The sequence below is a fragment of the Mustela erminea genome, chromosome 5 (assembly GCF_009829155.1).
Source record: "Mustela erminea isolate mMusErm1 chromosome 5, mMusErm1.Pri, whole genome shotgun sequence".
In the NCBI taxonomy this organism is placed as follows: Eukaryota; Metazoa; Chordata; class Mammalia; order Carnivora; family Mustelidae; genus Mustela; species Mustela erminea.
The window spans coordinates 115,943,655-115,970,908 of NC_045618.1; the positions used below are offsets into that span (position 1 = coordinate 115,943,655).

Sequence of the window (27,254 nt, forward strand, 5' to 3'; positions counted from 1 at the left end):
CTCTCCCTGCGGGCGCTTCGGGCACTTACGGAATTCTTACCTGGCCCGCGCCCAGCCCGAGGAGGCACTGGCATCTCCGCTTTACAGGTGAGAGAAGCAAGGCTCTCCGCAGCTCCTCCGAGCTGCGTGAGGACTCAGCTGCGGTTCCAAACCTGTCTAACACCAAACCCTTGCCCCTTGCTCTCCTCTACCCAGCTCGAGTAGGTGTCTGCAGGAGTGACCCAAGCACATTACAAAGCACACGACTTCCCAACTTCGGTGAGGCCCTGCCCGCACGCCGGAGGGTACAGGAGGTGGCGGTGCGGGGTAGAGCGGGGCGCGAGGGGTGGGGGTGGGGAAACGCAGAGACCGCAGCCCCGGCCGAGCGACCCGCCGGGACCTTCCGGGCGCGCAGAGCCCGGCCCTCCAGCCAGCGCCCGCACTGATTGGCGCTCGCGGTCGGCCTCCAGCTAGCTCACCTGCCCCTCCCAGCCAATCGGGGCCACCAGAATTGGGACTGTCGCGGGAAGCTGGAGGGAGATGCTGCCGGCTGGAGGCTGAGCCGCCCTCCCAGCCGAGTTCCCACCGGGCCCGCCCCAGCCGCGAGTCCAAGGCGCAGGCTGCGCGCCCCGCGACCCTTCGGCGCCGCGCTTCACGCCCCTCGCGCTTTCGGGCAGCGGGTCCTGGCCCGGGCGGCTCGGCTCCTTTGCGGGCTGGAACGCGCCCCGACGGCGCCCGAAGCCGCGCGCCGACGCCGCCTCCCCGCAGCCCTCCGTCGCGCGCCCGCCCTCGCCGGAAGCCCCCAGTCTGTGCCGGCCCCGAGGAGTGGGTGGGCCCGGCCCCGGGCAGCCCCGTGGAGGCAGGATGTTCACGTCCAAGTCCAACTCGGTGTCGCCCTCGCCGTCCCTGGAGCAGACTGACTCGGACGCGCTGGACATCAGCACCAAAGTGCAGCTCTACGGTGTGCTGTGGAAGCGGCCTTTCGGGAGGCCGTCTGCCAAGTGGTCCCGGCGGTGAGTGCGCCTCCTGCGCCCGGTGAGAACCGCCTGGGGAGGGAGCCTGGGGCCTAAGAACCCTGTACCATTCTCGCTATTACCGTTGGCCTCTGACTTCCTTGGTGACCTTGGCCTCGCCCTATTTCACTCCTGCCTTGGCTGTCCCTGGAAGATGTGGATCTCCGCTGGGACCCGGGCCATCCCTGTCGGAGTGCTGGCCCACCTGGGGTGGTACCACTGGCCCGGGGACGGGACGGGGGGGGGGGGGTGAGATTCCTCTATGGAATGCATCTAAGTCTGAGTGGGGAGGTAGGGCATGGTCCGAAGAGGTCATGGCCGTGTTAAGTGCCCATCTGGGTCAGGTTAGGTCAGACTCTGCCTGGGAGGGAAAGATATCCAGCCAAACATATCCTCCTGGCATCCCCACGGACAATTCCATCATCTTCACAAGCCCCCCTCTCCCGCACTTGACCCTGTGCTAGCTCCACCGTGGGCTTCTGACTCAGCCAAGAGAGAGAGGAAGGGTGAGGAAAGGTCTGTGCCTGCGCTTGGTGGCAGTCATGTGGCAACCCCTCCAACTCTCCCTTGAACTGATTTTTAGAAATCTGAACCTTAGGGAAAAGAGTCTCCAGTGCTCTGGCACAGAAGCCGAAGAGGAGGAACTGAGCTGAGACAGAGATGCGTGGAGGCTGAGGGGGCAGGGGAGAGGATGGATCGGTCCTGTCCCAGGGATCGATCTGTAGGAAGGGGTGTTAAAGAGGGTCAGAGCAGCCCCAGCCCAGCTTCCCTGTCCACAACTCAGAGGGGACTCCCCAGATGCCAGGCAGTAGCCACTTTCCACTTACAAAGGGGCCCAGAAGGTATTGGAGGAAGGGGCTTCTTACAGGAGGAAGGTATTGGAGGGATGGCTCATAGCCCTGAACTTGAGGGAAGCTCCCCACGCTGGCTGCAGGAACAATGGGCCATCTTCTGGACGGCTTCCACCCTCAAGCCAATCTCAGTTCTGAGATTTGCTATTAGAATGGTCGCTAGAGCTCAGACACTGATCCAGCCTCTCCCTGGAGGTGCGACCCTGCACGGAAAGGAGGAGTGTGTCCAGATGCTCTTTCCCATCCCCCTGTGAGTCTGTCCTGGAGCAGGGCCTCAGATATCCCAGAACCACAGATCGCAGAGATGTTGCAGCGGTTGGTTCTGATGTTCTGTTTTGATGAATAATTTAATATTTCTATAAGACCCGTAGAACAAAAGGATCCATGGAAGATGCTTTATGATTTATGGAGCGGGTTTCACCTACCTTTGTTGGTTCTGCCCGGTTTCTCTCTGGGACTGAGTGGGAGATAGGTTTCTCGAATTCCTCCAAAATTAAACTTCTCTCTCATCCCCTAAACGGAGGCCCGGGGCAACGCGGAGGGCATCTTCTGGGGGGCTTCCAAGGTTGGGCTAAGAAGCAGTTCCTGGTCTTTAGCAGGGCACCCTGGTGGGGAAAGGGAGTGGGAAGGTTGCTTGTAAATTCAAGTACCATCATCGCAGTGACCCCCATGCCCCTCTCTTCTGCCTTAGTTGCTCCCAGCAGCTACTGGTCCCACCCCATCGGGTCTGGCTCCTGCCCTGAGTCTGGGTCTCATCCTCCAAGACCTTTCTTGCCAGCCACTTGCACCTGATCACATCTTTAGTAAATACTAGGGGCCTGTGAACCCCAGGGTCTATCTCCTAGCCCCCCTCACTTACAGTGGTGGGGACCCGAGCCCTGTACCCACAGTTGTTTTCAGGATTGGGAGGTGTCAGGGGCAAAGGATCCCAGCTCCAAGCCCATTGAGGGCACCAAGGGAGGCCTGGGAGGCTTTAGCTCCCCCACCCATACTCTGCATCAGCAGCCCCCACAGCCGCTCCAAAAACCATCCAGTCTCATTGAGAACAGCGTGTGCTCTGCAAATACAGCTTCAGCTCAAGTCCTCCAGCCTCTTTCTCAGGGGGTTGTCACCTCTGTTCCCTTCTTTTATAGGAATTCTAGAGCTGCCACTTAACAGAGTCCCCCTCCCCTGGGGTTCAGGGAACAACTAACAGCCCACCTGCCAGTTGGGGGTGGGGGAGGCCTGATGCTAAGCTTAGCCCCCTCTTGCTTCCCGGCAGGGCCCCCTGGGCCCCAGTTCCCCATTTGTGAAATAGAGTCTGGACTTCAGCTAATTAGTAGCCACAGGAAGGCTTGGGGAGGGGGCAGCCTAGGCCCGCCCCTGCAGAGCCTTGCCATTAAGGCGATCGATGCCCTGGCTGGGGCAGCTAAGGGGAGGGGGCCTGGAAAGGCTCCCGCCGCATCAATAACGGGCAGGATGGAACCAGCGGTGGCCAGCTGGGTTCTATAAAGCCTCTTCCGCTCAGTAGCTCGGGACCCATCTCAGGGCCTTTGCCTCCCAACCATACCCCACCCAAGCAGCCCTGCCCTTCCTGGGGTGGGAAGATTCCCTCAAGCTAAAGGACCCGCTTTCTCCCCAGGGGCTACCAAAGGGGAAAGGAATCAAAACCTTACTTAGAAGAGAGAAGAGAACCTGGGAGAAGTGACTAGAGGGTAAGGTTGATGACTCAGTGCTCCCTCGTCTGTGAGCAGTGGAGATGCAGAGGCTGTTGGCAAAGACCAGGAGGAAAGGTGTGGAGAGTATCTCAGCCTCAGCCAGTGTCAGTTGCTGCAGGTCTGGACCCACAGGCAGGCCAGCCCTTCCAGGGTTCAATCCTCTCCCCAGCCTCTAGTCCCTGTCCCAAACCCTTCTGAACAAATGCCAAGGCCTGAGCCCCTGATGAGGAGGGCCCAGTCAATTACTGCAGCAGGGCCTTCTATACAGCCCCGGGTTCCTCCTTCCCCCATATAAGGTGGCCATTAGGGCAAGCTAGGAGTCAGTGTCCATTAAGTGCCAGGGGAACTTAGGGAACTTAGTGGACACTTAGGAGAACCCTTCTGAACAAATGCCAGGGGAACTGTGAGACGGTGGCCCCACTTCCCAGATCTCAGGGCATAACCTGCCCGGGTGTGGAAAGATCATCTGTGGTCACCGTACCAAAAAAATCTCGGGGAGACTCTATTCCCACAGGGATTTGGGTCTGGGAGTTTCATCAGTGGCCCTGAGTGCTGTTTCCTAGCGATGACGTCACCACGCGGAGCCGGCTCCCAGGCTGAAGGGAAGACCTAGCATGTCAGCAGCACACGCCAGGCTCAGGCTCTCGTGGCAGTGCGACTTGGTCTCGTTTTCTGGCTGACACAGAACTCCGCACAGCTGGCTGCCTGAGGTGTCCCATGGGCACAGCTGTAGCGTTATTGCTCGTCTTCTGTGCTTGCACACTCCTCTTCTTATCATCGACTTGGGTCCTTCAAGCTTCATCTAGTGCCACAGTGTGGTGGAAGGTGGCCAGGGGGCAGGTGAGGATCTCTCCAGATCTTTCAGTCTGTTACCCCTGCCCCTTTTGGAGGTGGTGGCTTCCAGGTTCCCCTGAGCCCTTAGGTTAAGGAGGTGGGTGCCATCTCACAGCCAAACAATGCAATACCAGCTGTTCATTCCGGCTTCACTCACACGTGATGATTCACGGAAACTTCTTTTTTTAATTTTTTTTTATAAACATATAATATATTATTAGCCCCAGGGGTACAGGTCTGTGAATCGCCATACTTCACAGCACTCACCATAGCACATACCCTCCCCAATATCCATAACCCTACCACCCTCTCCTGACCCCCCTTCCCCCAGCAACCCTCAGTTTGTTTTGTGAGATTAAGAGTCACTTATGGTTTGTCTCCCTCCCAATCCCATCTTGTTTCATTGATTCTTCTCCTTCCCCCCAAGCCCCCCACATTGCATCTCCACGTCCTCATATCAGGGAGATCATATGATATTTGTCTTTCTCCGATTGACTTATTTCACTAAGCATAATACCCTCTAGTTCCATCCACATTGTTGCAAAAGGCAAGATTTCATTTTTTGATGGCTGCATAGTATTCCAATGTGTGTGTTTGTGTGTGTATACACCACATCTTCTTTATCCATTCATCTGTTGATGGACATCTAGGTTCTTTCCATAGTTTGGCTATTGTGGACATTGCTGCTATAAACATTCGGGTTCACGTGCCCCTTCGGATCACTATGTTTGTATCTTTGGTGTAAATACCCAGTAGTGCAATTGCTGGGTCATAGGGTAGCTCTATTTTCAACTTTTGAGGAACCTCCACGCTGTTTTCCAGAGTGGCTGCACCAGATTGCATCCCCACCAACAGTGCAGGAGGGTTCCTCATGGGGACTTCTGAAGGGAAATCAGTTACCAGTGCAAACAAGCCCCGCTTCCCTCTGCCCCCAAGCCCAGGAGCTGGGCCTTGTGGCTGCTGACGGCCTGTTTGAAAATGGGCCTCCCCAGAATAGGGGTCAGACCTCAAGCAGGGCCCACGCAGGCAGTTCAGGACTTGGAAATATGAAAGCGACTTCCTTTGAGAGCAGCTCTGGCTGTGCTGGAAAGCAAACCTAGGCTTAGAGGCGGGCGCTCGGAGTTCAGGTCTGGGCCTGTGGGAGACCAGCTGCTGAGCCAGGCCAGGGGCCCTGCCCCATCTCACCTCACGGGCTGCTGCAGTGGAGGTGGGTCACGCTGTGGTTTTTCAGCTGTGTTCTGTGGAGGACTCTAGAGATCCCTTGACCGTACCTAACCACAACAGGGTGGGGCTCCCAGCCTCTGCCCACTTCACCCAGTGCCTCTGCACTCCGATCGGTATTACATAGTAACCTTGTCTTTACTGTATTGTTTGAAGAATTGCGCTACCATTTGTGAAAACTCCCTTGGACTTGATGATGTCTGCATAAACTCCTACTTGTCATTCCTGGTGCCCTTCACAGCGAGGTTTCCTGCTGTCCTGCTGTCCACACAAGTGGCATAGGCCAGGACAAGCGTCCCCGGAGCCCACCAGGTCACTCGGCATGAATAGAAAGGGACATACGCTGGGGGCTGTGTCTTTTCTTACCTTCCTTCTGCCACTGCTGAAAAAGGACACTTCTGACGAGCTATCCTTCCCCTGCTCTAGGATTTACCTGGCCCCAAACACCACACACCTGTTCTCAGTGCCCGAGAGTCTCAGGGATAAGGGAGACGGTGTGCCGATCTATTCTGGAAGTTTGTGCCCAGGGAAGAAGGGGCAGCCAGGCAGCCAAGACATCCGCCTTCCGGTGAAACATAACCCTTGTGTAGCTCACCTGTCTACTGGGCTCTCGCTGCCCTCTTGAGAGTGAAGTTAACTGACCCGAGGTCTAATCCCACATCCTGAGGAAACCTACACCTGCCCCAGGGCTTCTGGCAATCCTCAGGGAGCTCCAAACGCTTATTTCCTGAGGGGTCTTCTGCAGCGGGTCCTCCCTGCAGCAGCTCAGCTCATCCCTCCGTCTCCCCACCCCCCTTCCCCACCCCCGCAGGGACATACCCGCCTTTCACACAAGGTATTTGCGAAGAGGTTTGGCAATGAAAAACGACGGAAGAGGCATTTAAATCACAGAAGTGTGAACCCTGTCTCATTGAATGCTGGCTCCCTGTTTTCCGGAGCCTTCCAGACACCCCGTCTTGCCACCCCCAGAGATGGGATTGTTCACCACTGTCTCTTGACACTGTAGGACCCAGCCGCTCACATCTGCCCTGGGGCCTCTGTCCTCTGCACTCTCCCACCAACCCTCCTCCCCACAGCCCTCCAGGATTTCCCCTGGCTCCAACTTGCTCTCGCTCTCGCTCTGTGCTCCAAGGCCCTTTCCCGCCCTGACTCCCAAACTTGACTTTTGCCTTTCCAAAGAGTAAGGAGCTCAGCAGAGTGGATCCCTTTCTTAAACAGGACCTGCCCAACTTTGAAGATACCCGTGGGTCTAAGTGTACTGCCTGTCCTCTCACTTCTGACTGGATTGACCATGAGGCCAGTGTTGGCCATGAGGCTCTAGCTGAGCCCTCGTTGCGTTCAGAGCACTGAGGAGGGGAGTAAAAGGTGGAGACAAAGCTTAGGAAATACCTCCCAGAGTCCCTTGTTCGTACTGGATGGCACTGGTGTCCACCCTGTCACCTAAGCCAGCAGCTGCCCTCATCAGCAAGAAGCAGCCCCACCCTGCTCTGGTCCCTGCTTCTCTCTTTGACCTTCACTCACCCCCTACTATCCCTCCCCCATACCCCAGCCTACCCCTTTTCTATTCATCTGCCAGTAATACCAGACATGTTTTATTAACCTTGAACACATGGTTCTTTACATGTGCTGTCCCTTCTGTCTGGAATGCATTTCTCCCTTTGCCTTCCTCCCAGAGTCCTGACATACTCCTATTCAGCCTTCAAAACCCTGATCAGTTGTCACCTCCTCTCAGAGAATTCCCTTGACTGGACACCTAAACCATCACTACTCCTTAGTCTATACTCTTTTGTACCTCATACAAACTGGTAATGTCAATGTGTATCTGTGTGCTTTACAGTGTCCCGGGGTGTGCTGGTGCTTGGCCATGTTGCAGTGCCCTGCCAGTGCCTTAGAATCATCCCAGCTCCCTCACTTACCAGCTGTGTGACCCAGGGCATATGACTTAACTCCTCTGGGCTCCTTACCTTGCCTCACTCATGTGAGGAACGAATGAGTTAACACACATCATGATGTTACCAGAACAGCGCCTGGTGCAAAGGAGAAGCTCGATAAGCATTAGCTGTTTTTTTAAAGGATTGATTTCTACCCAGTCTCTCCTGTATTCGACTCTAAGCTCCTCGAGGGCAGGGAGTCAGAAAGCCTCAGAGGCCCACTGAGGACTTGGCTCTACCCAGTGATTCATTAATGCCTCCTGACCTGAGCTGACCGGGAGCTTGCCATCTGTCTGCCGAGATGAGTTCTAGGAAAACAGCCACTGCAGGCAGGAGGGATTGGGAGGGTCAGGCTGAGCCATGAGGACCGGCCATCCCAGAGCACAACAGTCCAGAACATCAGCTGCGTCAGCAGACCGAGACGACTTCCCAGTCTGCCCCTCCCTTGCTGCTTGATCTCCCTGTGCCTCCACTAAGTCACCAACATCCAGAAGCACAAATACCTCCATCTCTTAGAGTTGCTGTGAGAGATAGAAAAAGATAATGCCAGTGAAATACTTGCCAAAGTGAGTGTCCTGGCACCTTGCAAATGCTCATTTAGCTGGACATGCAAATACCATCCTTTAGGGCCTGAGAGAGGAGGCCGTGGCCTTGACCAGACCCTTCCCCTCACTCACACGCTCTGGGCTGCACCCCAGGTGGCGTGGGGCGGGGCTCACTAGCGGGGCTGCCAGGGAGAGGCCTGGGACTGCCGACAGAGCTCGGGTCAGGCCTGAAGTTGTTCCTGGATGGAAGGGTGGGCCTTGGACAGGAGGGAGCTGAGATGCAGGGAGAAGCCCGGTGCTTGGAGGACAGGGGCTGGCCAGCTGGGCTGGAGGGGCCGAGGGCTGCTGCCAGTAGGAGCCAGTGGGCTGGCAGGGGAGATGGGAACAGAGGCTGGGGCAGCCTGCCGCAGACTCTAAAATATAAATAATAATAAATAATATTATAATCATATTTATTATAACCATAATAATAACAACAGCAGTAATAAAACTAAGCATTTATTGAATATTTACCATGTGTCACAATACACTACGTCTTTATATGAACAAGCTCATTTACTTATCCCCTAAACCCTAAGAGATGTGGCTGCTATGATTGTCCTCAGTCACACTTGGACCTGAGGCCTGGAGAGACCAGGTGACTTGCCCTGGCCGCACAGCTGGTACGTGACGAGCTCTGACCGGGACTCCCCAGCCTCAGCACCTCTCGCCTCCGGCTGGTGGTTTTCTGCCCAGTGCTGCCATGAGCAGAAGCAGCTCCGCACGAGGGGAAGTAGGAGCAGGGACTGTGGTCTGCAGGCTTCTGCCCCAGCCCCATCTCTGCCCAAGCTGGGTGACTTTGCCCATGTTATTTCTGCCGTGGGCCTCAGTTTCCTCATCTGTCAAATGGGAACAAAAGTCCCGTCTTCCAGGATTGTGACCTCGATCAAACACTCAGGCACACTCAGAACACTAAGCAGGGGAGCCAGCACACGAGAACAGCTAAATAATGGGGGTTGTCTCGGCCCTGGCATCGTCCGCCAACTGCACAGGGCACAGAAGGAGATGCCTCTGGCTCGCAGTCAGAATGAGAGCGTCGGGGAGCAAGGGGAATTTGAAGAAAGGGACAGGAAGAAGACATGTCCTGTGCCGGGCCACTCCGGTTCTGGGCTCTCACCTGCTGAGAGGAAGCTGGGCGTCATCAGTGGGAGCAAGGGCTGTCACTGAGACAGGTTTATGAATGAAGGTGGCTCCTGGAACCTGGCAGTGTACTGGCCAAATGCACCCTTTGTTGGGCGGTACTCACCCCTGCCCACTGCGGAGTCGCTCTCCTCCAGGTTCATGCTGCGCCCCCTCCCTTGACCTTCACGCCCACCCAAACCAAGCTGAGCAGAGCTGACGCGAGGCTGGCCTTGGTGTGCATGGTGTGTGGACCCTTCATGGGCCCCGTTATCGGATCTTGCTACCGCCATGCTGTGAGCCTCACGGTTCCTTCCAGAGCCCCACTTGGTTCTCAGGGCCTTTGCACCTGGGGCTTCTCTGCCAGGAGCATCTTCTCAAATGTCACCTTCATGATCAGGCGCGCCCTGAGCACTGTGTTTAATATCAAAACCCCCACCCACCACTCACCCCATTACTTATCCCACTTTATTTCCCCCCTGAGCATTTGTTGGTATCTGGTATGTGGACTTTTTCTCTTGCTTACTTACCATTTGCCCGCCCATGCACATATACTCAACTGTAAGCTCTATGTGTCTCTCTTGCCCACAGTTCGCTCCCTAGCACCGAGTACAGTGCCTGGCACACAACAGGAGCTCAGCAATGAGTCTTCACAGCAGCCCCAAGAGACAAATATTTGCACCCCTCATGCTAGAGAGAAGCTTTGAAAGGGAGGCTGAGCAAAGCTGAGAGCTCGCCTGAGATCGTGGCTTGAGGTTTGGGGGCTGTTTGACGCCAGAGCCCCTGTTGTCTCCCTGCCCATTGTGGCCAGTGACCATCCACCTGTTGTCCCTCCTCCCCAGCTATGTCCCTGGCACAGTGCTGTACCCTCGGTGGGGAGGGGACTCTGGAAGTGTCAGGAAGGAAAGAACCTATTTGTCTTTATTAGGCTCCCGTAAGAAAACACCAGAGACGGGGCAAATAGCCACTTAAACTGTTCCAGCTCTTCTGGGGTAGGTGTTATCATCCCCATTCCACAGGTAAATAAACTGATGCTCAGAGAAGTGAGCTAACTCGCCCAGGGTCCCCCAGGTGGGACATGCCAGGTCTGTCTGGTGCCAAAGCCTGTGTTCTTAACTACCCTATGAAGTTTCTCGGAAACCAGCAGGGGGCCTCTCCCTTGGCCTGTGGATCAGAGAGGGCATGCCCCTGCCCCTCAGGAGCCCAGCATCCCCTCAGGACAAGATGAACACCTTAGCGCATATGGGCGCTAAGGGTCCAGCGCACGGCCCAGTCAGCAAGGGCAGGAGGAGCTGGGATGGCACTGTGGGCCGGGCAGGTTCCCAAGGAAGGGGGCAGCCAGATGAAAAGCAATAGGCAGAGCTTTCCGGGGACGATGCACAATCTCCTTCGCAGGACTGTACAAAATGTAGTGAGGTGAGGGGTGGTGAGGTCAAGGTCAGTGTTGGCTTGGACAGAGAGGCTGAAGGCAGAAGTGGCGGGAAACCCACAGGGGTCAGGTGCTGGAGGGCCCAGACTGTCCCTGCATCTGGGCAGAAGGTGGTATTGGTGTCCTTTCTCCATCAGGGGTCGAGAGGCTCCTGTGCCAAGGATGCCAGTGTGGCAGGAGGGAGGTAGCCAAACATGGAGGTCCGTTGTGGGCGTCTCACTTCTGCTTCCCACTGGGGCGAGGGCCAGGCCGTTCCGGCGGTGGGTGACTAGCCAGCTGAGGCCTTGGCCCAGATGGGGAACGTGAGTTGGTGATGAGTCTGATCTAGTGTCCCCAGGGTGGCAGGACCTCCGAGGCCTTCTTACTGTCCCAAGAAACCTCACGCCTTCCCTCCTGGTTGCCTCTTCTTCCCCACCACCCACTCTAGGTTTTTCATCATCAAAGAGAGCTTTCTTCTTTACTACTCTGAGAGCGAGAAAAAGAACTTTGAAAGCAATAAATACTTCAATATACATCCTAAGGTGAGACATTCTCCCCCCCAGGGCCACAGAGGGGAAGGTCTCGTGGGGACAATGGGGGAGTGTATCCTGTAAGGGTAGAAGACCTTCTCTCTTCTTGCTCTGGTCTAGCAGAGAGTCTGGAGAACAAATCCTTCCTGGGGCACAAGACTCCCTGCCTCTCCTGGGCTGACCCCTGTGCCCTCCTATGCCCCAGAGCCTGCCCCAGCCCTTCCTCTTCCTTTTGGGAGTCAGTCTGGCCCCCAGCCTGGGGTGCTGGGCAGGACCTGGCTTTGGCTAAGGGCTCCCAGAGGCCTTGAGTGACCTGGGTGGGGTGGGGGCTGCCTATTCTGGTTCTTTCCCAGGGCGTCATCCCCCTAGGAGGCTGCCTGGTGGAGGCCAGGGAGGAGCCCAGCATGCCCTATGCCATGAAAATCTCCCACCAGGACTTCCATGTGAGTAAACTCTCCCCTTAGCGTGGACTTAGCGGGGCAGACCAGCCTCTCCAAGGACCTCCAGACTCCCTAGGGGCAGCCTGTCCAGTGGCCTGGCCTGGGAGGGTGTCCATGTCCTAGGGATGTGTGATGGAGGAGCAGAGCTGGGCCATTGGGGCCTTGTGGGTGGTCTCTGACGTCCTGGGAGTGGCCTCCCCTCAGGGACACCTGTGGCTCCTCTTCCTGGCAGGGCAACATCTTGCTGGCTGCTGAGTCCGAGTTTGAGCAGACCCAGTGGCTGGAGATGCTCCAGGAGTCTGGGAAGGTGTAAGTGCTCATAGGCAGGGGGACAGTCCCGAAAGGGAATGGTTATGGGCTGGGTCCACCCTGATCTCCATGCCTCTTCACTGGGATCCTGGGTGGGCACTGAGACCCCAGGAAAGGACAGGGTAGGGAGAAAAATAGCTGGGCCTCCTTGGAAACAGAGCTGTGGATGCTGGTTAGGGTGGGAAGAAAGGCCAGGCCAGGTGTAGAGCCTCTGAGGGGGATCTGCCAAGTGGCTTTGAGCACAGTGAGCTTGGCCTGTCTGGAGTCACAGGTGGCAGACGTGGACAGCACTTGTCCTGAACTCCTGGGAGCAAATCCAGCATCGCTCGGGGGGTTTGGCTGCCTCCCGACGCCCATCTCACCTCCCCAGGCCCACCGTGAATCCTGGCACAGCCTGACACTGGTGCTTTGTAAATCAGAGTCCAGATCATAGAAACCTCCAGCCTAGCACGATCTGTTTATCCATAAACCCCAGTCCTGGCACCTGCCTGTTCACGCCGGATCATGCTTTCAGTTCAACAAATAACACCGAGCGGGCCCCACACCAGGCCCTGTGCCCCGGGGGGTGGCGTGCAAGGGTGTGGAAGGAGCCTGGGAAGCAATCTCTTCCCCGCTCCGCAAGTGCTGCTGGCCCTGTCCACGGTGGCCCACTTCGCAGCCTGGGCCAGTCTCCAGGGACGGTAACTGATCGATGCTGGTGGCATGCCCAGAACCACGGGTGCCGGAGTGAATGGGGCTGGGATTCTGGAGGAGACGGGATGGGCGAGCGCAAACCATGCCCAGTCTCCTTCTCTGCCAGCCTTCCGTTGTGACGATTTTGTGTTTCTTCTTCTCTTCTCTGTCCCATCTGCCCTCCCTCCCCAGGACTTGGAAGAATGCCCAGCTGGGAGAAGCCATGATCAAAAGCCTGGAGGCCCAGGGGCTGCAATTGGCCAAGGAGAAGCAGGAGTATTTAGGTTGGCTAGAGGGATGGCCTGGAAGCTGAGGCTCCCTAGTTAGCAAGAACTTTGGGGCCAGGGATTAGAGTGTGGGCTTGGCAGTGGAGCTGGGGGCAGGGCTTAACGAGCTCTAGGGAGACACAGATCAGCCGGAAGCCTAGAGGCTTTGACCTTGTAACCTGTGTCCTTTTGGCCAGCATGACAGGGGGCAGGAGGACCTGGTGGCCAGGAGCCTGAGCTCTGGCCACAGCTTTGCCCCTTCTCTGTCAGCTGTGTAGTCCCCACGCAGTGTAGCCCCCATGAACCTCAATGTTCTCATCCTTAAAATGGAGACGAGAATAGTCCCTAGGTTTCAGAGGTGGCGGAGGGCCAGGGCAAATGAGAACATGCCTGAAAGTCCTTATTTCTTGCCCACACGGTATGGGCCCCATAAATGGAGTTGATGTTATCCTGCCGTGGGTCCCCAGGTCCCGGCTTTGCCCCTAATCCCTCGTACCTGCCAGCTCACTTTAAGCCTGACCTTGTGTTGGTGACTGGCTGGCCAACATGTTCTGTTTGGGAAAGAAGGTGAGACTGGGGGTTTGATCCTTTACCTGGGATCCTCTCCCCTGCCACCTCCTTAGACACTTGGGGCCTCAGCCTTGGTTCCTTAGACAGCCCTGTCCCCCCAGGACCTGCCCTCCCCCACCCGCCAGACACTAGTGCAGAGGGGTGGTGATCTGAGCAGCAGCACAATTAACAGCACTTCTAGGGGGTACAGACACCCACCCACCTGAGCTTCTGAAGATGAGGCCATCCTTGCCTTGTGAATGCATGAACAGGGACAGTGAGTAGAAAGGAGGGCGGCAGCGGAGGCCAGCACGGCGGCTCCCAGCCCCAGGAGCTGGCGCGGCTCTCTGGCCGGCCTGGGCATGGCAGGACGGACCATTTCCCTGGGAGATCCTGAGAGTGAAGGAGGTTCCTAGAAGGCACCGGCCCCTTCTTCTCCGGAGCTGCAGTGAGCTTTCTGTGAAAGGGTGCGTGCTTGCTTTGCAGACAAGCTGATGGAGGAGACGGAAGAACTCTGCCTTCAGAGGGAGCAGAGAGAGGTAGGCGCGCTGGGCTGCTCCGTACGGCTGCCCCTCCCCAGCATGTCCCACTCTGGTGACTCCTTCGCAGACTGGCCTGTGTTTCTGGCATTTGGGAATCATGCCGGGGAGCAAGGCCCCCAGAGAACTCGCTGGAAAGTCAGCCAGGTGGAGCAGAGAGGCCATGGGGTGACAGTGCTTGGGGCTGGCTCGGGCTTCTTGTCAGCAGTGTGTTTCTTCTTGCCGGTGCCCAGGGACAAAAGTGAAAAGCGTAGGTGACCACTTTCTAGAGAGAGTCATCCCCAAATTGTATGAGCTATGTCAGTAGGTAACGAGCTGCTTGTCACTGGTGATCTTCGTGGGAGGCTGGCATGACCTCTGTGATCTGGAGAGGGGCTTCTGCATATCGGGGTGATTGCATTGGATGATTTCAGGGGTTCCTTCCTTCTCTAAGTGACACAATGGAAGTACCAAAAAAGCCAAGCTAATGGGACATTAGCCTGGGGCAGCCTGTAGAGAAAGGGAGACCCTGGCCTCATTAAGGACAGGGAGCCACTGAAGTCCCCTTCATTTGGAATCTCCATGCAGCCTTGGGCCTTGCCTGTCCCGAAGGGCCATCAGCGCCCCTGAAGGTCAGAGACGGGGAGTGTTTAGCAGTACAGACTTGGAGCGAGGCTGCCTAGGTCTGTGTTTGATCTTTACCGCTTCTAGCTGTGCAACCTTGGACAAGTTACCTATCCTCTCTGAACGTCCGTATTCTTACATGAAAAATGGAGATCATGGAACCCATCTTCTCAGGATGCTGTGAAGATTAAGTGAGATGTTACATATAAAATACTTGGCACATAGGGCTGAGTGAATACCCATGTTTGTCAGTATCACGCTCAGATTATTATTATCTAGGGGCCCAACCCGCATGTGAGCTGCCTGAGGCCTGAGGCTGCGGAGTGGCCTGCCCATGGGGGGAGCCCGATTCAGCCCACTGCTCTTTGTCCCCTTGATTTTCCTTGTCCTCATGGGGCCGGGCCCGTCAGCCCCGACTCAGTGCCCGCCTCTGTGACTTCCCTCTCGCCAAGCATCTTTCCCGACCACCCCTCCCTGGGCTCTGAGGCAGACCCTACAGTCAGGAAGAGTCACCTTCCTGGAGCAGCCTGAATATTCCCCAGGCCCAGACCGCAGCTGGCCTAGGATGAGAGCTTGATAAATGCAGGATGACTCCATGAGTGAGCGTTTTGGATTCTTATAATTTCGCATTACATCTTGATTTTCATCCACTGGGACGATTCATCCTCATTTCTCTCCTTCCCCCAAATGGTGTCTGATATTCTTGCCTACTCATCCTTCCAGCTGGACTTGACGCTCACTTTGTCAATGCACAGCAACAGAAAAAAAAAAAAAAACCCAAACCAAACCCAAAACAAAACCCCAAAGCCAGTGGGGATTTGTATTAGGATTGCGTGGATTTGAGGATCGGCCTTGTGACAGCGCTGAGCCTCCCCCCCCGCCCGCCCGCGCATGTGTGGGCCTCCCTGCGTCCCTGCTGTCATCCAGGTCCTGTGTGAGACTCTTGGCATTTTCTTCACACAGTTCTGTCACTTTGAGAAGCCGGACTTCCGGTGCGTTGTCGGCAACCTAGAGACAGGTAACTGAAGCCAGAGGAAGGGATGGAATGACGGACACAGCCACCGGCAGGGAGAGAGACAGACTTATCCATCAGAGAGGCTAAATCTGGGGCAGCAGTCAGTCGGAGGAAAATTTAGACACTCTATCTAGGTCTTTAGGCAAGAATTGAGGACAGCGGAGACCCACTGCATGCCGGCCTCACTTAAAGCCATAGCACGTTGAAGGAATGAGGCCTGACAGCTGTGAACTCCCTGGTTTTGTGGCCCAAGAACGTGACTCCCTCCGGCCCGGCCGATTCCCACAGCGAAGGCGGCTGTGGACAGGCAGAAGGGAAAGGTCTGGGGCCAGGAGACTCAGATTGGAGTCTCAGCTCCATCACTGACTGCATGGCCTTGGGGGCCTCAGTTTCTCCATCTGTGATGCTCTGATAAGAGTTAACGACTGTGCCCGCCCAGCTCCTGGGTTGCCTTGAATCTCGGTGACTAGAAGTTACAGAGTGCATCAGGGACGCCCAAGGCTCTTGCAGGTGTGTGCCATGCGTGGTGGGGCCACACGATCCTCCATCGGGAAGGAAGGCCCTGGGACTCTAGACATGTGAGCAGAGAGTGTAGGTGGACGCCCCCAACCCCCCGGGGCTCATCTGCCCTGGGGCCAGGAGGCCATGCCCTTCCCTGGGTGCAGGTCCCTCCAATTTCCCTGGCTCCCTGTGACCTCATCTCTCTCATCCCCTGGAGCAGGGCAGCCTGCCTACTTTTCCTTTTCTGGCTCAACTCTGAGAGCTCAGCCTTGCCTGTGAGCAGGCACAGGGGAATTTAGAAAAGCCCAGGGCCCGTTAGGCAGGCATCTTGCCACCCAGGCTGCTCCTGGTCAGAACAGACTCTGGGTGTTGGAAAGAACCTTCCACTTCAGGGTGAGGCTCTCTGCTCACCTCCCTGAGGGATGATACCCTGATTCTGTTGTGGGTAACTCACAAGCTCTGGAGCTATTCTCTGCCTTATTGCTCTGTTGTTTGAAAGCTCTTCCTTCCCTTGAGCTGAAATTTGCCTTCGGGTGACTTTTCTCCAACCCTGAGCTCCTGCACCTTAGGTCAGGCCCGCGGGTCAGAGGAACAAGCCCTAGACTGCGAAGACAGGCTTCAGCTGCTGCAGGTAGGTCTTGGCTGACCTCAGCCTGTGGCAGGGCTGCTCCAAGTGCTCAGACCCTCTTGGCTGCAGGAACAGAAGGTTCTGGATGCTCCGGGTTTGTAGAGTCTGCTGTCATCCAGGCTTCTCAGGCTATACCCGGGTATCAGTTTTAGTTAAGACTCACACAGGTGAAGTGAAAGGTGGAAAAGAAGTGAGCGACTGGGAAGAGGTTTCTGTTTCTTTGTCCTCATTAGTCCGTAACCTTCTTGTTAACAGTAGAAATCATGCTCTCTGTAGAACAGCCTGAAAACAAGCGTTATCCTCGATCCCACAGTGAACAGACAACTGCTGCCAACATTTTGGTATTTTTCTTCAGTCTTTAAAAAATACATACTATTATAGGGGCACCTGGGCGGCTTAGTCGGTGAAGCATCCGGACTCTTAGTTTCAGCTCAGGTCATGATCTCAGAGTTGTGAGGTCGAGTTCTGCAGGGGGCTTCACACACAGCATGGAGTCTAGCTGACATTCTCTCCCTCTCTCTGCCTGTGCCCCTCCACCTGCTTGTGCTCTCCCTTTCTCTCTAAATAGATAAAATATTTAAATATATATTTATATACACATATTTATATGTATATTATTCTTATACATATTTTCAACATAAGAGGATATTCAGTTTTATTTATTTATTTATTTATTTTTTTAAGATTTTATTTATTTATTTGTCAGAGAGAGAGAGGAGCGAGAGCAAGCACAGGCAGACAGAGAGGCAGGCAGAGGCAGAGGGAGAAGCAGGCTCCCAGCCGAGCAAGGAGCCCGATGTGGGACTTGATCCCAGGACGCTGGGATCATGACCTGAGCCGAAGGCAGCTGCTTAACCAACTGAGCCACCCAGGCGCCCCAGTTTTATTTATTTTTTAAAGATTTTATTTATTTGAGAGAGAGAGAGCATGAGAGGGAAGAAGGTCAGAGGGAGAAGCAGACTCCCCATGGAGCTGGGAGCCCGATGTGGGACTCGATCCCGGGATATTGGGATCATGACCTGAGCCAAAGGCAGTTGCTTAACCAACTGAGCCACCCAGGTGTCCAAATATTCGGTTTTATAGCCCGCTTTTTCGTTATACCTTCATTAACACTGTAGCTTTAGCAAGTTTTCATGTCATTCAACATTCTTCAAAAACTTCATTCTTAATGACCATGTACCAGTTCATCCGATGTGATGTTCCATTTAACTACTCCTCTATCTTTGGAAACCTAGACTGTTTTCACTATTTTTTTAAAGATTTTATTTATTTATTTATTTGACAGAGAGAGAGAGAGAGAGAGAGATCACAAGTAGGCAGCGAGGCAGGCAGAGAGGTGGGGAGAAGCAGGCTCCCCACTGAGCAGAGAGCTGGACTCTGGACTCGATCCCAGGACCCTGAGACCATGACCTGAGGCGAAGGCAGAGGCTTAACCCACTGAGCCACCCAGGTGCCCCTAGACTGTTTTCACTATTTTAAATTATGGCACAGGAAACATCTCTGTACACTTAACTCTTGGTCTGCTGTCTAATTGTTTAGGAGAGATTCCAATGGGGGAAATCACTGAGTCTGAGCAAGAAATTTTAAGACTCCTGAGGCATATTGACAAATTGCTTTCCAGAAAATTTGTACCAGCTTTCACTCTCCCCAGCAGTGCGTAGCCATTTCCTTCTTGCTCTACGCTGCTACCCACGTTTGAGTCCTTCCTTCATCATTGACTAGCTACCGTGTGGGGAAAAGGGAATAAGTTTTCCTTGACCTTTAGGTACCTCCGCTTTCCTCATCTGTAAGATGAGGATAAAAATATTACCCACTTTCAGAGCTGTTATGAGGATTAACTGAGTTAATACGTGTAAAGTAAGCTCACAGAGAATATTATCCATCATTGTCATTATTATCACATACAAGACCTGTTTCAGAATTCCCTTTTCTGTTCCTTTGAATTGCTGTCTATCCGTGAACAGATACCACACAGTTTTGGTTTATAATACCATCTATCCTTTATTAAGCACTGACTATGTTGCAGACAATTTGCATAGATTAACTCATGTGATCTTCCCATTAACCCTACAAGGTAGTACTGCCCATCTCTAAGAGTAGCTCCATACCCTCTCTTCTCTCTGCACTACATCCAAAGGCAGTCGAGACCACACCACTGGCTTCATTTCCTGTGTGTGTGCAAATGACTCCCCATTGACAGGTGCAGTCCCTTTTCTCTGCTGAGCTCCAGCCCCTTAATATCCAACTGTTGATGTCACATCTCCAGCCAGATGTCTGAAAAGTACTGCAAACTCAGCATGTCCAAGGGTACTCATGATCTGTCCCAGCAGAGCTGGTGGTCCTCTAGAGCTCCCTATCTCAAGGAATTCACCACCATCCATTGTTGGTGCAGACTGGAAACCCGGGAGTCATGCCTCTTCCAAGGTCTGATAGCATTGCCCCCACAAGCTCTTGAACCCACCTGGCCACTTCTCTACATGCCCTGTTCTGGCTCACATTAGCAGGTCTTGCTGGACTAAGGCAGTGACCTCCCACCTGGGTTCCTTGTATCCCTCCAGGCCCCTCTTCATCCCTTTTCTCCATGCTGCAGCCAGAGTCACAGTTCACAATGGAAGTCGGATTCTGTTGCCCGCCTTCTTCGCCTACTCCTTGCCCAAAACCTTGCTCTTGCTCAGGAAAAAAGACCCAAATCCCCAGCATAGCCCAAGGCCCTGTGTGGCCTAGACTCCTCCCACCCACCCTCACTCTGGGCCCAGCTGTTTGAGTCTGTCTTGCTTCTTTCGGGGCAGGAGGTTTCCGAAGGGCCTTTGCACATACTGATCCTTCTTCCTGGCATATTCTTCCCTCTTATCTACCTTCTGCTCCCCCCACTAGTCATATCCTCCTTCTTGTCCAAGGCAGCTTTCCATAGGCCTGTGTCCCTGTCCTGCACATCACGGGCCTTGGTTTGTAAACATACTCTCGTGTGTACTTATTTTATTAGTTTCTGATTCTTGCGTTGAGCCGGAAGCTCCGTGAGAACTGAGACGTGTCTGGTTTTGCTCATCTTCACATCCTCAGTGCGGAGCCTGGCAGGTGCTTGGCAATATTAAGCACCCAATAAATATGTGTGGCATGAATGAATGAAACCATTCAAAAAAAATCTCATTGGGATTTTTACTGAAATCGCATTGAGCCTGTAAATTAACTGGGAAGACCCTTTACTATAATCTTCCCAATCAGGGGCCTGCATTCTTTTCAAAAGCATAATTACTTTTTACTGGGGATTTAGAAATAATGCAATGAAGCATGGTCGGCAGGGATTATCTGGCTTGGAGGAGAGGAAACTTGGGGACAGAGGAGCCGTCCCCAACACCTGAAGGGAAAACGGATCAGTCTTATTCTATGGATCTGAGGGGAGAAGCCGGACCTGCCGGTGGAAGTTACGAGAAGGCAGCTTTGGGCTCAGTTGGCCCAGGTGGATGAAATGGGCTGCCCCTTCTCCTAGGTGTACTTGGAGGACTCAGGGTGTCCACAAGTTGGCTGTGTCCTTGGCTTTGCCAGTCTTCTGTTTTGCTAAGCGCCGTTCCCCAGCTCTTCCTTTGCTGGCTGGGATCTTCAGGGTTCAAGGCTGAGGAATGGTAGCTGAGGACAGCAAGTTCCCAGTACGGGAGGTAGATGCTGAAGGGAGAGAGTGTGGTCCAAAGACAGAGGCGGCGACAGGAGCATTGGAGGGAAGTTTTGCTCCATCAACAAGAATCAGCCCTCTCCTCAACCCCGCAAGACTTGTGGCAAATTCTGGGCCCTTCCTCAATGCTTCTGTATTTGTAGCTTTCAGAAAGGGCCCATGCTGAGGTTGAACCCGGAAGGAAGAGCTGTGAGCAGGTTGTTCTGGAGTGAAACAGGCTGTCTGAAGGGGCGAGTTACCTGTCATGAAAGCCGCTCGAGCAGAACCCGGGCCATCTCTTGGCAGGAAAACTGATCCAGGGATTCGAGGGTCTGACGAAGACAAACACACCTTTTAAGTGCCCTTGACTGTAGAGGGCTCTGATTCATGGGTTCCCGTTTCTCTGACTGTCGCCCAGCACTCAGTGTGGGCCGGGCCCGTGGTTACAGACTCAGGTGGGAAAAGCATGTATCGCACAGACCTGGGGCCAACGCAGGGAGGAGGGGTAGGAGAAGCCCGATGACTGTTTGAGTGTGTTATCTTCAGGAGCATCGGTTTCACTCTCTGGTTCTTAGAGGCATCGCCAGGGTCTGCTGGCATCTGAAGTGCCAGAAAATTCTATCTTCCCGCAGTGTGAACTGTGGAGGAGCAAAGCAGTTGTTGCAAAACTGCTAGCAGCTAAGTTTCTCTCCAAGCGCACCCTGCAATCCCACCTGCCGGTGAGGCCTGGGAAAACAGGGCCTGTGGAGGGCGCATACTTGCTGGAAAAAGATGGTGCCGGCCAGCATTCCTAACAGCACAAGTCTGGCCCTGCCTGGGGGCCTGCCCGGCGCTTTCTGGCTCTCCTGTGCCCTTTGGGCTGAGCACAGGGAAAGTTGCAGCCACTGGGCTGCTTCCTAGAAGCCCCGAGGAAAAAAGAGCCCTGAAAAATGGGGAAATGGCTTTTCTTCACCACCCTTCACAGATGGCACTCTAGGGATCTTTGATGGGAATAGACACTCATCCCTTTTTCCTCTGGCACTTGAGAGCCGGCCAGCACGCCTGAGGGTGTTAGCGACTGGAGTTGTCTGGCAGAGTAGATGTCTGGAAAGATCTCCACCTCCAGTCCCAGGGAAACAACCTTCCAGCCTTTCTAAATGCGCAGCATGCTCAGTGTGTCTGATAAGGCCAAACCCCGCACAGACCTTGGGTTTGTTGAGATTGGGTGTCATTGAGTGGGACCAAGCCTCCTTGGGACTTGCCCCCGAGTCTGCTCCCATAGAGCCTGGCCTGGACTGCATCCCAGGGGGCTCCTGGATAAGAGCTGCGGTTCCGACCTCAGAAGTCCTTCGCTGCGCATGACTCTTCTCTTCCCCTCTGGTTCTCCTCAGGAGCTTGAACGCCTGAACCAGGTGCTGGAAGCTGAGAAGCAGCAGTTTGAGGAGGTGGTGCAGGAGCTGAAAATGGAGCAGGAGCAGATCAAAAGGTGGGGGTGGTGCCCAGGAAGGGGTGGGAGGGAGGTGCGCCTTGGACAGAGGGTGAGAACCCATGTTTCCCGTCAGGCCTGGGGAGCTCTCGGCCAGCAGAGCCTCACTACGTGATGGCTTGGTTTGGGTCTCTCTTACCAGTGCTCCAGGCCTCAGGGTACCCAGAAGGAGCTGTAGAGCCCACACAGACTGGACATGAGGCACGGGCAGGTGCAGACCAGCTCTCCCTTCCCCCCAGCAAGCCTCTGTCAAGCCTTCCTTACCCAGGGGCAGACGGGAGGTGCCATTAACCAAGACCCCCAACAGCCCCTCTTCTCGTTCTGGCTAATTCTGTCCCTTGGGATCTTTAGTCCTGGGTATGATTTGCAAACCCAGTTGCCCAGCTACACATTCCGATCGTGTAGCAGAATGAGAATCTCTTGAAGGTAGGGCCCAGAGAGCTATATTTTCAAAAGCTTTCCGGGTCACTCTGATTCGGACTCTCTAGGGATTTGGAGACTAATGCTCTGGGTTTCTGGGTTCTGCTGTGGGGGTGGTTGTCACCCTCCTCCTCATCATCACCACTGATAATCAGTGTTAGCTCAGAAAGACTTTTCTTGCAACAACCTTATAAAAGGAAGTCAATTAGACAATGGCTGCGGGGAGGGAAAAGCTCCAAGAATCTTAACAAGTAAACAGCCAAGCCAAGCACCTGCTTATCTTCAGAATTGTGCCAGATACTGGAATAGAAGATAAGTACTCTTATCTTACAGTGCAGGATCTTACAATTTGGTTGGGAAAACCAGACTCACACCCAGGAAACATCAACACAGTAATATATAATCAGCCATTAGGAGGCACAGTGCAGACTCCCTGTGTCATCGGAATTAAGGTATACATGTGATCCTCGTGGGCAAAAGAGAGGTTCGATTGAGCTGGACCTTGAAGGATGGGTAGGTTTTCAGAAATTGGGCAGGAGGAAGGGAAACCAGGAGTAAATGCCTGAGGGGGCCTAGGCTTGCAACAAGGAGATTATCACCCCAGAGAGGGGCCTCAGCCATGTCCCAATTCAGAGTGAGTAGGGGTTCTAGTAGGGTCCGTCTGCAGAAGACAGTGGGTGGGGCCAGGATCCCCATGGTTTCTCCAGTGCTTCTCTCTGCCTGCGGGGTGGTCCTGGGTTTATCCCATCTGACAGATGCCTGTGTACCTGGAGCACGTGACTTCAACCCCACTTGGCTGGCATCTCCTTCTTTCAGCCCCAAGTCCCTACAGCTGCTGTCAGGACCCCACCAGGCAGAGGGACTGGCCTTCCAAGGACCCCTCTGAGCCATATCGGGAGGTGAAGCAGAAGCATTTCTGTGTGCAGAGGGGATTGGGAGAGGTGGTGGACACAGCCATACCCAGCCCTCTGTCCCTGCAGGGAGCTCGAGCTGACAGCAAGATGCCTCAAGGGTGTGGAGCAAGAGAAGAAGGAGCTGAGGCACCTCACAGAGTCCCTGCAGCAGACGCTGGAGGTGAGGGGCCACTGGTCCGATGGTTGGCCTGGAGCCAGGCTGGTTGGTTGGGCCATATGACACTGTTTTCCCAGCAGCATTTCCCCAGAGGGTTCTCCATAAAGGGAATGGGGCATGATGGAGTTCTGATCTAAAAGATTTCTTCTCTGTGGACCAGCGAGCCCAGGAGGCCTAATGCAGGACCCAGAGGAGCAAATTCAAATTTGTCCTGCTGTGACCATGGCCTTGGGAAATCCACCTTCTTCAGTGTTCATATATATATATATATTTTTTTTTAATAAATTTCTTTTTCTTCTTTTCTTTTTTTTTTCAAGATTTTATTTATTGGACAGACAGAGATCACAAGTAGACAGAGAGGCAGGCAAAGAGAGAGAGGAGGAAGCAGGCTCCCCTCTGAGCAGAGAGCCTGATGGGGGGCTGGATCCCAGGACCCTGGGATCATGACCTGAGCCGAAGGCAGAGGCTTTAACCCACTGAGCCACCCAGGCGCCCCCAGTGTTGATATTTTTATACCAGATGAAGAATTACTTCTTGTGGCTCATTCACATAGCTGCTCCTGGGTGAAACTGATCATGAAGGGAAATCAACTGTCATATTACCTCCGTTTGATGCCACAGAAACTGTGAGGGGGAGGAAGGAGGTGGCATGTACCAAGGACCAAGTGCCAACTCTGTCCCCAGCTCCTCCTCCTTGACTTTCCCTTGGTTGTTCCTCCACACCTTGCACAAAGACACTCTGACTCCTCCTCCAAACCACTGAGCTCATGTGTCCTGGGGAAACCTAGCTCTTTCAGATTCTACACCCTTGCCCAAGCTGTTCCTTCTACACAGAATGTCCTTCCACCTTTTCTCCGCCTGGAGAACTCATCCATCCTTCTAAGACTCAACTCCAGCATCACCATACCCTAGCTTCCCTGACTCTTCCAGGCAAGGGTTTGTTCTGAGCTCTAGGCTCCTGCTGCACTTTGCACATCTGTTATGGGACACTAGGTTGTGTTTTCCAAACTGTGAAGTTCACTAGACTGTGTCTTAAGGTCTCTCCAACCCCAGCACCTAGCAGGAGCCTGGTACATTGCTAATGTTTACTGAATTCATGAATTACCTTAAAGGCTGCAAGGTTTCTATTTTCTCTCAGCTGACTGGGGCTTTGTTTCTGGTTCTTTTATTTGTTTATCTTTCCACTTCACATCATGATAGATGGTTCTCGTGGAGTGTTTCAACTCCAGAACTTTGGGGTAGTGCAAGACCCCAGATTGATAAATGGGGAAGACGTCTACCTCTGTTCTGGGCTCACTCCTCTTGGGTGTTCTTCATGAGCCCAACACACTCCATCACTTGCCCTTGGAGGAATAAAGACCCCCAAAGGTCATGGTGCCCTTGGGCCCCGGCTGTACAGGTGTCAAGTTCCCTGGAAGCTGCAGTGGGCTCCTCCCCGAGTCCCTTGGTGAAGGAGTAACCTTACCTCTTTGTTTAGGAGACCTTGCTTTACCTTTTATCACCAGGGAAGAAGTAAGATATTTCAGGTGTCTCTCCTAGAATGTCGAGTGAGGAGGGCATCACTCCCTGAAATTGAAGGGCAGATGAGGGCAGCCATGTTGGAGAGCCTAGATTAGGCTCTTTCTCTTCCCTCCCTCCCTCCATGCCAGGAACTCTCCATAGAGAAGAAGAAAACCCTGGCGATGCTGGAGGAGAATGAGAACCAGCTGCAGACACTGGCCAATCAGAGTGAGCAGCCCCCTCCCAGTGGGGGTCTCCACAGCAACCTGAGGCAGATAGAGGAGAAGATGCAGCAGCTCTTGGAAGAGAAGCTTCTGGCTGAGAAGCGGTGAGAGGCCCTTCAAGCTCTGAGTCCAGTGTGGTAACGTTCCTTGAACTGCACACCCACATTCTTGAGTTCTAGCTGGCATTGACCAGATAGATCAATTACTTCCTTTTGCCTAGGACTCACTTTCCCCATGAGGCAAAGGCAAAGAAAATTTTCACTACCCAGAGCTGACTTGATCATTATCTCTTGCAGTGGTAGGAACCATACAGAGAGGCATTAGGTCGATCTAACAGTGCTTTGTCACAGGTTGGGGATGTCTTCATAGCTCCTTTGTACAAATGAGGAAACCAAGCCTAGGAGGGTTGATAGGACTTTTCTGAAGTTACAGAACTAGCAAGACTAGGATCCGAGACTCTGGTCTTCTGACTCTAAGCCAGGGGCTTCCCCTCACTGTCCATACCACTCCTCTCATCCCCTGGGTGACAGAACCTAGAAAGTTCCGGGGTTCAGGAAGCCTGGGTGTCAAGACTTCTCCAGCTAGGTCTCCAGGAGGGGCTGCCCTCCCACTGGAAAGCCCCCTCCATGAGGAAGCACTGAGCACCCCTTGGGCCCCGCAGGATGAAGGAGAACGAGGAGCGCTCTCGGGCCCTGGAGGAAGAGCGGGAGTTCTACTCGACCCAGTCCCAGGCCCTGCAGAACTCGCTGCAGGAGCTGACCGCAGAGAAGCAGCAGGCCGAGCGGGAGCTCAAGGTGTTGGCCAGGGCCTGTGGGCAGCTGCCGGGTTTTGCACCTTCCCTCTCACATCCCTTACCCCGCCGTATCTCGGCCCGTCTGACCCGCTAGGGGCAGGCGATGGAGCCACCCCTTGGGGAGCAGCTAACGCGCTACTGGGGTGCAGAGGCTGGGGCCGGGCCATCTGCTCAAGGGCGCCTACCCTAGTCAGGATATGGTAACTTCCATCCAAGTCCAGAGGCAAGCAAGCCCTCTTGATGGGGGGTGGGGGTGGGGTGACCAGGGAGGGCTTCCACCGGAGATGGCAACTGCTCCCCAGGACCCCTTTTCGTCTGTTTTCCCTCTCCCCGCCCCAGGCCGAGGTGAAGGTCCGCATGGACCTGGAGAGGCGTCTGCGGGAGGCAGAGGGGGCCTTGCGGAGCCTGGAACAGGGGCTCAACTCCAAGGTGCGGAACAAAGAGAAGGAGGAGAGGATGCGGGCTGACGTGAGCCACCTGAAAAGTAAGGCCCAGCCCCGGGTGCCAGCCCCCAGTCCTCGGGCTCAGCCCTCACGGGAGTCCAGACCCTGCGGAGCCGGGATCCGGGCCGGGAGCGCCGCACGGGCCCCGGGGCGCATTAGGCGGTCCCGAGCTACCGAGGGAGTTTCTTCTACAGGCTCCTGCCGCCGGCGCGTCCTGGGCTAGGCTTCCTGGGGCTCTCGCACCCTGGTGGGGGCGCGGCGGGGAGTTCCGTGCCCTGCCCGGGCGGGTGGGCGGGGGGCGCGTGTGTGCGGCGGGAGTGGGAGCCGGGAGCCGGGGTACGGGGGCCGGGCCGGGGCCGGGCGGAAAGGACGCAGCGGCACTGCGGCCGCAGGGTTCTTCGAGGAGTGCATCCGGAACGCGGAGCTGGAGGCCAAGATGCCGGTGATCATGAAGAACTCCGTGTACATCCACAAGGCGGCCACTCGCCGCATCAAGAGCTGCCGCTTCCACCGGCGCCGCTCCAGCACCTCCTGGAATGACAGTGAGTGCGTCTGTCCGCTCGCGCCTGCCAGGGTGGGAAGTGCTGGTCCAGCTTGGAGGCCGGACTAGGCAGCCTGCACCTGGCTCCCCCGGGCCTGGCCTCGGGCATCTTCCAGGATTCCGAGAGCTCCGGTGGGTGCCGAGAAGCTTGTGGGGTGGGAGCGAGGGTGGCGGGCTGGGGTTGGGGCCCCGGGCAAGCCTCGGTGGCGGAGGGAAGGCTGCTCACGGCCTCCCTCTCCCCAGTGAAGCCGTCCCAGTCTTTCATGACCTCCCAGCTGGACGCCAACAACATGGAGGAGCTAAAGGAGGTGGCCAAGCGGCTCAGCCGGGACCAGCGCTTCCGAGAATCCATCTACCACATCATGGCAAACCAGCCAGGAGCGCCGTCTGTGGCTCCGCGGGGTGGGAAGTGATGAGGGGGCCTCCCCTGCTTCCCGGGTCTTTCCTCAGCCGCTGGGTGGGC

General features: G+C 54.9%; 1 protein-coding gene across 1 annotated transcript; it reads left to right on the plus strand.

Moving 5' to 3' along the window:
- Positions 1–742: 742 nt before the first annotated feature.
- Positions 743–27,254, plus strand: PLEKHD1 (pleckstrin homology and coiled-coil domain containing D1). The gene is made up of 13 exons (XM_032344600.1): positions 743–992; positions 11,086–11,179; positions 11,521–11,610; positions 11,840–11,916; positions 12,781–12,872; positions 13,890–13,942; positions 21,706–21,800; positions 23,201–23,294; positions 24,940–25,118; positions 25,676–25,808; positions 26,147–26,291; positions 26,643–26,792; positions 27,035–27,254. The coding sequence occupies exons 1-13, from the start codon at positions 844–846 to the stop codon at positions 27,202–27,204; spliced, it is 1,521 nt and encodes a 506-aa protein (XP_032200491.1). The 5' UTR covers positions 743–843; the 3' UTR covers positions 27,205–27,254.

Excerpts from the sequence above, each read along its gene's own strand:
- PLEKHD1 (XM_032344600.1), top strand. The coding sequence starts at position 844 with ATGTTCACGTCCAAGTCCAACTCGGTGTCGCCCTCGCCGTCCCTGGAG. Across the intron at positions 13,943-21,705 it reads TTCAGAGGGAGCAGAGAGAG|GAGCTTGAACGCCTGAACCA; the intron begins GTAGGCGCGCTG and ends GGTTCTCCTCAG. Across the intron at positions 25,809-26,146 it reads AGGCCGAGCGGGAGCTCAAG|GCCGAGGTGAAGGTCCGCAT; the intron begins GTGTTGGCCAGG and ends TCCCCGCCCCAG.